Source organism: Arvicola amphibius, chromosome 8 (genome assembly GCF_903992535.2).
Source record: "Arvicola amphibius chromosome 8, mArvAmp1.2, whole genome shotgun sequence".
NCBI classification, from domain to species: Eukaryota; Metazoa; Chordata; class Mammalia; order Rodentia; family Cricetidae; genus Arvicola; species Arvicola amphibius.
Genome location: NC_052054.1, coordinates 96,746,867 through 96,755,545, shown reverse-complemented (window position 1 = coordinate 96,755,545; position 8,679 = coordinate 96,746,867). Strand labels below are relative to the sequence as shown.

At 42.1% G+C, this 8,679-nt stretch overlaps 1 protein-coding gene across 2 annotated transcripts in view; it reads left to right on the top strand.

Moving 5' to 3' along the window:
• The first annotated feature begins 1,769 nt into the window (after positions 1 to 1,769).
• The window catches only part of Fam174a (family with sequence similarity 174 member A), a 28,426-nt gene continuing 21,516 nt past the window's right edge, over positions 1,770 to 8,679 (top strand). The window contains exon 1 of one of the 2 annotated variants that reach the window (XM_038340800.1): positions 1,770 to 2,347. In XM_038340800.1, coding sequence (XP_038196728.1) covers positions 1,911 to 2,347 — 437 coding nt within the window. In that variant the 5' untranslated portion in view covers positions 1,770 to 1,910. The remainder of the gene's footprint in view (positions 2,348 to 8,679) is intronic. The other variant, XM_038340799.2, reaches the window with a different exon arrangement.

Here is an 8,679-nt window from a genome sequence, read left to right as displayed (position 1 = left end):
TGTGCCCAATGTTGCAACACTAGGGAACCATACAAAAGACTGTCTCCCAGTGGTTCAAAAGTAAGCTCAACAACCTACTTAAAGCATCCAGAAAGGATGACTAATCACAGCAGACCTGCAGGTAAATGACAGTGTATCTGTACAAATCACAGCACGACACCTCACAGGGATTGTACCAATCACAGACCTCTTGTGGGCCAAGAGGGTGTTAAGAAGTTCTTGACCCCTGGGAAAAGACCACAGACTCAATCCAATTATAATTAAAATGTTTATTTATTATTTTTTTAGGTGAAATCGCAAGAAGACCTTCAATATTTATGCAAGCAAGAAAAAAAAACTGATCTGTTCGGCCAAGTTTATGCAGTTAAGGCTACTCAAAACAATCTTTGGGTATCTGTCTACTTAGTTAAAGAAGTCCAAAAAGCCGTTAGTCATACAGTAATGCTGTACATTTCTGGGTGATGTCACAAGTGAGGGTTACTGGGAACTTACCTTCCGGGTAAGACAAAAGGCTAATGGGTCTGAAGATGGGTGCTTAGGATAAAATGGAGTGTTTTTCCATTTCGTTTTGTTTTTCTTCTTCTTTTTGGCCATCACAAAGGAATTGCTTGAGGTCTCCGGTGAAAATGGCTGCAGAATTAAGTAGAGGTCATCAGTGCTAGTCTTACTACTGTCTTTTCTGGAGCATGTCGTCTTCAGTGGTCTTTAGCTGTTGGAGTAGCTTCAGTGTGATCTTGCTGAGGGCCAGTTCAAGGACTACACCGCAACTCCAGACCCTGAAACATCTGGCTCTTGAAAATTTTACTCTTTTAAGAAAGACTTAAAAATCTGTTTGTCATAGAGACTGAAAGAAATCTCAACAAAGAACCAAAAACTCTAATCACATTTACCATTACTGAGTAGTATTTAATAATATTTAACTATATTCATACTCAATCTTTGCCCCACTGCCCCCCCAAATGTAGGTATTTGATTTATCTTACTGTTACTTAATGGGAAACATAAGACAAAGACAATTTTATTTAAATGTAAGCAGACCTCAAGTTCTGTAAGATAAAAATGAGTGGGCAAGTCAGGGGTCCACATATTTGCTAAGTCAATATGGAAAGGGAAAGGCAGCTTTCTGTGTTCTACAAGTCGAGGAGTCGTTTTCAACTTAAGGCAAGAACCTTGCCTGGGTTAGAGTCCTATCCGACCGCAGAAACTAGGAACTATGGAGACTGTTCTCTTGCTGATTGCCTTTCAGAAGGATGACTGCAGGTCCCTTAAATCTAACAAGAGGGCTTTACAAATGTTTACCTTTTAAAGTGAAAAAACCTGAATTAACAACTGTACATTTTCTAAAGTAAAAGCTTCCAAGAAAAGTCGGAATCCTTTAAACTTGAAAAAGCTCTCCTTGAAGTTTTTAATCCTGATGAGGGAACTAGGACCAAAGGCATACTGATGAGAAGCAGTTTTGAACTTTGGCATCAGGGAACTTAATTTAATTTCCTTTCACTCGTGTGATGCACACGTCACACAATCCATTTTCGTTTTCTTTGCTCCGGTTACCTAACCTGGGCCAGCCCTTTCATTGAAAAAAAAACGAAAGCAAAGTAAGCAAAGTTGGCCGGCCAGAAGGTCCCACTGCTGCGCGTGCGCAATCGGCTCGAGCCGCTGACGTCACTGAGTGCGGCCCGCCCCTACATATTAGCAACCAGAGGCGTCCGTAGCAGCAGTGGCTGCGGAGATGTACGAACTTCCGGTTGTCCCGGCGAGCTGTCGTCGCCGCCAAAGCCGCCACCGCCGTCTCCGCCACCCGCCACCCGCCGTGCGGGCTCTCGGCCGGTTCCGGTGCGCCCATGGTCGGCGCTGCGGACCGGGAGGCTGGCCCGGCGGCTGCGGCGTGCTGAGAGGGCGGCGTGGGGACGATGCGGGCCCCGCGCGGCTGCTCCGGGCCTGGCCGCCTCCTGGCTCCGGCCTTCTTCCTGCTGTTGCTGCCCGCGCTGAACGAGTCCGGGGCGGCGCTGTCCACGGCGGCCAGGGCGGCGCCAGGATCCGGGCCTCTCGAGTCCGGGCCGCGCACGCAGTCCCCGCTGCCTCCCGGCCCCACCGCTGCCCAGCCCCGGGGCCAAGCTCAGGGTGAAGCTGCCGGCCCTCGAGTCGTTGAGGGCCGCAATGGCAGCAGCCTCGGAGCAGGGCCTGAGGCGGATGGCCTCGGAGGGAAGGCCGCGGAAGGCTCAGCCGGTGGCAGCTTGGCTGCTGTGAGCCCCAACCCTGGCGACAAGCCCATGACCCAGCGGGCCCTGACCGTGTTGGTGGTGGTGAGCGGCGCTGTGCTGGTGTACTTCGTGGTCAGGACCGTCAGGTGAGGCATAGCCTCGATCCCCACTCCCCTCCCCCCGACACCACACACACTGTGACCTAGAGCCCGCGGACAGGTGACCTGCTCCATGAAGCTGGGCGGATGTCTGTGATCCGGGTTTGACTCCCTTCCCTGCCTCCAGTGTCAGAGACCTGAATTCCAGACCATCTGGTTGGCTGTCTTAATGACCCTTGCTCAACCTTACCTCCGTGACACAAGCTGATGATGCCTTTCATTTATAAATCAGTATCCTCCACCATCCAGCATCGCTTTCCCCGAGGCTTGCCTCTGCCATAAAAGACACCCTTACCTTGAAGTGGAAGCGATCGCCCGTCCCTCGGAATTTTGATTGCTCAGCTGTGCGGTTCTCTTACCACTCCGCAGTTGGTGCAGCTAACTTGCCGGCGGGTTGCCTGTTAAGAGTGAACTCCTGTGTGAGTCAGGGTTCCACTGACAGTAGTTCAATAGCGCCCGATGGGTGTTTTACTTTTATAAAACTTAGATGTCCCTCCTTGCTAGTTGTATTTCTTAGTCGGTGCCCTGAATCTTCCCCTTAGTTGCACTCAGTTAATTGGGTGCTGCATCTCTGGAAAGGTGGCAAACAGAGCAAGACCTCCATCAGAAAAGGGCCATCCAAGAGAACAGCTGAGGAGAAGCTAATGGCGCAGATGGTATTTTGTGATATTTGCACTGGTTTATTGCTTTCCAAATTAGTTCACACTTTCCCCATCATTACCCACTATTATTATTTAATATATGTTGTTAAATTGTCAAAACAAAATTTTGCTTTTAGGAAAGTGTTTGTGAATGGGAAACCGACCTGACTTGATTAAAAAGTGTTTGATTAAAAAGCTACGATGCTTTTGGTGATGTCATCCAAGGAATGTTATGGAATTTGTTTTTATGACACATCTTAATATTTGGCTGCAGTATTTAAAACTCTTCGCCATATAATAAATTATCTTGAAGCGTAGAAACTAAATAATATTTACTGGGAATGTTCGAAATTCTACACTAAAGCTCATATTAAGGAAATACCGCTTGTCAGGCTTTGTTGTTGTGTATATAAAAATTAAGAAGAATCAGAAAGGGGTAATGAATTGCTCCCTTATCTTCCAAGTTGATACGTGTTTGAGGCTGGATTTTCTTTGTAGCCACTAACCAAATATTACAAATGATTGGATACAGAAGCAGATTTGAAAATCTAGTGTTTTTCTTTCCTGTTTTTATTTCGTATATACAGTTTAGGCCAAATGTTAGATTTTGAAGAAAAACATTGTGCCATTCTTTTTTCTATTTTTAGTTTTATGAACCGTTAACATTCTAAAACATTTAAATGAATATTTAATTTTTCTCAGGTTTCACTAACAATTTAGATATTGTTGTATGTAATCTACATGTATAGCTCCCTAAAGCCTTTAATAAGTTTTAAGAATGGAAAGAAGGGTTAAAGCATTTGAAAAACCCCTTGTAGAAGCAATGTTATTGAACTGAAAATCATTGATTTAAAAAGTTGAGAAAATCCACATCCGCTCTTGGTCACTGGGAAGTTTGACAATGCTGAAAAGGTATTAAAACCTTGTGACTACCAAAGTGAGACTGCTTGATGTTAAGAAATCTTAAAGGAAAATGAAATTATTTTTGCTATATAATGTTATTTAGTATTATGTGTAATTCCTGTAAGGTACATAGAAAACGTGGTAGAATGATAATTCGCTTGTTGCGTTTTCTCTTCCTCGTCATTTCACCTTATTTCATTTATAATCTTACCTACACCTGTCTACTTTGCTTTTCTCTCTTCATTTCTGTTAAACTTGAGAGGACTCAGCCTTCTCCGGTTCTATTAGATGATTCAGTAACATGTGGTATGAGAACAGCCAAATTCACAACCGGGATTGATCAAAACTGCATGGCAGCATCTAACACATGGTGTAGTCCAAGTTCTAAATTTAGTTGGTTGCCTTGCATCCAAGGCTTGATTGGTGCTGACGGAATCAGGGGATCTGACTATGCTTTTCATCCTCATTATGGCGGTTGCTCATTTTGGCTCCCTTTCCAAAATATGTGTGACAGCGAACCAGAGTTGGCTTGCTTATGCCAAGGGAGAATAGTTGCAGATCATTTCTTTAACTGATGATGTGAGGTGAAACTAAATATTTTAATTGTAAAATTTAATTGTATTTAACTTTATGTGACTTCAAAAAAAATTTTTTTTGAATGAAGCCTGAGATACTAGGCCCATCAGTTTATAACTAATGTAGACCTTTGTGTGATTCCTTTGGGACCGTACGACTGAAGGACCGGGTGGGACAGAAACCTCTGTCAACAGCCAGAAAACAATCATAGAGAGTTCTTAAAATTTTAAGTGTTGTATGTTGATTATGTAAAATTAGTTCCTATGATAAATTTATGGTTAATTATTCTTACCTTAAAGCAGAGGTTCTTTTGTGCCCTCTCTCCCCATGATGTGTGTGTGTGTGTGTGTGTGTGTGTGTGTGTGTGTTTTATTCAGTGTGATGCTTAATTTTTCCTTCTTCAGGAAGGTCCTTGACTTCTCCAGTCTCAGAACTCTGAAACAGAGATAAAGAGCTCTTTGAAGTGGCGATTAGTACCAAATTTAGTTTGATAGTCTTCATTCAGCCAGTCAGTATTTATTCAGCTGCCCTACACTGGGCAGTCGCAGTGTTGTTTTGAGATAAATCAACATTATTGTCCCCGTGGTACCGCCAGCCTGGAGTAGCACAGGGACATTCATCAAGCCGTTACACAGATAATTAACAGTCGTTCCAAGGCGCACTCAAGTGTCCTCTCCTCGGTCTGTCCTCCTTGGTAGTGATCCTTCTTCCCTCTGCCCTTTCCATCTTGGCTGCTTTGGATGACCAGAACCATGTGTATGTACAATTATTGTACAACAATTAAAAGTAGAATTATAATAATTAATACTTATTAATACTTAGGGTGTAGAAACTACATAGCATTAGTTTAGTTTAACCAGAACCTGTAATCTAAAGTGTAGAGTGGAGCTTCCTTCAAAGAATCTTGCTTTGTAACTAAAACACTCTTTTTGAGATTTTTATCTACCATGCATATAAACTAATTAATATCAATATTAATTGATGTGTATCATATATAATGTCACATAATTTGAGTATATGTTCTAATTCTTGCAAAAGTCTTCAAAGTAGCTGATGTTCATCTGAAGGTAGTTGAGGCAGAACAAGGTGAAGGGTTTGTCTGGAACACATCTGTAGGACCTGCCCAAATCCAAGTCCACCTGAACCTAACATAGCCAGTGACTGTGCTGTCTGCTTTAACAAATACACTTTATTCAAGGTGATTCTGTACGTGAAGACGGCCTGTTCATTTATGGGAAAATGAAGTGGGTAGCCATTCTTTGTAAAATATAATTTTTGGTTAACGTAACTTTCTAAGACTTTACAAATTAAAAAAGAAAGACAACCTTAATATTTACTGATACTCATTACTATTCTAAACTTTAAAATACTGTAATGCTCTGTCAGTCCTACATCCTGCCCTTCAAAGATTTTCTTGATTTGCTATATATAGTCAGAGAGTGGATGTACTTTAAAGTAACTACTGCTGCTAGATGTTGCCTTGTCTGCTTTACTATTTCCCTTCCTTCCTTGCTTCCTTCCTTCCTTCCTTCCTTCCTTCCTTCCTCCCTCCCTCCCTCCCTCCCTCCCTCCCTTCCTTCCTTTCCTCCTTTCCTCCTTCCTTCCTTCTTTCCCTCCTTCCTTTCCTTCTTTCTTCCTTTCTTTTGAGATAATCTCACCAGCTGACCTTATGTGGCCTATTTCTTGCTATGTAGAACAAGATAACCTTAACTCGGAAACATACCTGCCTCTTTGCCTGAGTGCTGAAATTAAAACTATGTGCTACCATGTCCAGCTTGCTATCTGGTTTCTTAAGAATTAGAGTGACTGCATGACTTTCACTACCAATTATAAAATTATGTCATTGATGAAAGTTCAGCTTAGACAGTGACAGAGATAGAAAGTTTGTAAAGCTATTTCCATCCATTAGTCACTGCCATTAACTTAATAAGTATTGCTGAGTGCCTGTGAGTTCTAGGCCTTGTGATAAGAACTAGCAGGACATAAGGTTGGAAATGTGTACAATTTTAAAGAATCTATTTACTTGTTCAGATATCCTTTGGAAGTGTCGTTCGTGCTCTGGTTTGTCAGACAAGAAATATATATTGAATATATAATATAGAGAGAGATGAAAGTGCTTTGAAATATATTTAGCAAGTTTGACTTGTATTTTTTGAGCAATGAAGCTTTTCCAAATGCTAATGCATACTGTGTAATAATACAGTGTATAATATAGTAAGCTGCGTGGCCTACTCTCCTGATGTCAGATAGGACCAGTGATGGTGGTATTAGTGATATAGCCTGTCAGTCATCAGTGTGGAATGAAACACTGGCAAAGGCTAAGGAAAACCAGGGAAGGGTGGGTATCTTACTTCACACTCTTCATATAGGAAGGAGCACAGTGCTTGCACCTGAATATTTAGTAAAGTTAGTAGCTGTGGGCTGACTGTAAATACTCTTCGAGGGAAAATCAGAGTTATCTCATTGAGCTTTTCATCACAAGTAGCCTCGCTCAGCCTTCTCTCTACAAAACATGCACAAAGAAAAGCTGACCGAGTGCTAGCATTTACTAGAGTTTTGAGTTATCAAGAAGTCAAAGGGAAGAAAGGAAACAGAATAGATTGAGGATTTGAGGAGCAGGCAGGGATCAGTGAGGACTAAGACAAGAAGGATACAAGGCCAGCACTGCACAGAGGTCTCTGCATCTGTATTGCGGGAATACAACGTTCTGTTGTTTTTTGGTTTTTGTTTGTTTGTTTGTAATGCTTCTTTGCTTTCATCCTTCAGCTCAGGAATTAAATGCACGTGGAAATATAAGTTCACTTGTTGCCAAGGATGGTAGCGATCCTGATGACCATTTTACCAGATGGTGATTTTTGTGGGGGAGATCAAACCAATAAGGATATATGGAGTACTACAAGAAAGGCGAGATTTGTAGTCATCAGAAACAGTTGGTGCTCATTTTTATCTTCGCTTTAGGTTTGGGGAGGACTATTATGTTTTATGTTACTGTTTTATAACCTAGCAATTTAAAGCTCCAATCTTTGGAATTGGCTCCAAAACATTGTATGATTTGACCAGTTAGCATAGGAGATAATGTAGAAGGACAGGGTCCAGCCCAGCACTCTGGGCTATTCAAATACACACCCCTATAATATATATTTTTACATATAATTCTATAGAGAGGGTCCATTCTGAGCAGTTTCCATACAGTAATGGGCTATTTTGTGTTAATCTTCCTGTACTGGTTTCTTTTCTGTTGTCCTAGTCCAGGTCTATTTCAGTGTGGCCAGTTGGGAAGTCAGCCCTCCTGCAGTGTATGCCTGCTTTCACATGTGTCTTCCATGGTGCGCTCACAGTCCATCTCAGGCTTGTGAATCAGAGAAGCTGTTTCTCCTGCAAAGATTAGTCAAGGACTTACATATGTGTGGTACGGGTTCTGCCAGGTCACAGCCATTTTGGTGGTGATGGTGGTTATTGTGTTTTTTTTTTCCTCTTCTTAAGCATCATCTGTAAATCTATCTCTTTTCTCTTATAATTTAAGCATAAGCTGTACTTTTGAGAGTTTCTTTTTTTCAAGGCAATATTTTATTTTCATGTAGCCCAGGCTGGCCTCAAATTCCTTACATAGCTGGGGCTGACCTTGATCACCTGATTGTCTCCATCTCCTGAGTACAGAACTTACAGTTGTGTACTACAGTGCTAAGCGTTTCAGCATTTCCATTTCATTTCTTTTTTCAGTTGATTTTATTATTGTTGATGAGTTGTGTGTGTGTGTGTGTGTGTGGAGAGAGAGAGAGAGAGGGAGAGGGAGGGAGGGAAAGAGAGAGAGAGAGAGAGAGAGGGAAAGAGAGAGAGAGAGAGAGAGAGAGAGAGAGGGGGGGGGGGGCAGGCTCATGTGGACCATGGCACACAAAAGGAGTTCAAAGGATAAATTCAGGAATGAATTCTGTCTTCCTATGGTAGGATCTGGGACAGGATTCAGGTTGTCAGGCTTTTAGGGGAAGTGATTTTATTCATTACGGCATCCTGCTCTCTCTGAATATTTTAATGCAGTCTTTTCACCTGTCTTTCCATACATGCTGAAACTGCTGCATTTAGTCAATATTTTTCTGTGTGTAGCTGAAAAGGGAAGACATTTTAATTTTTCTTAATGTTAATTCCAGGACTGTGTTTCCCTGTGTTTTCCTATCATCTTAACACACAGGGAAATTGATATTC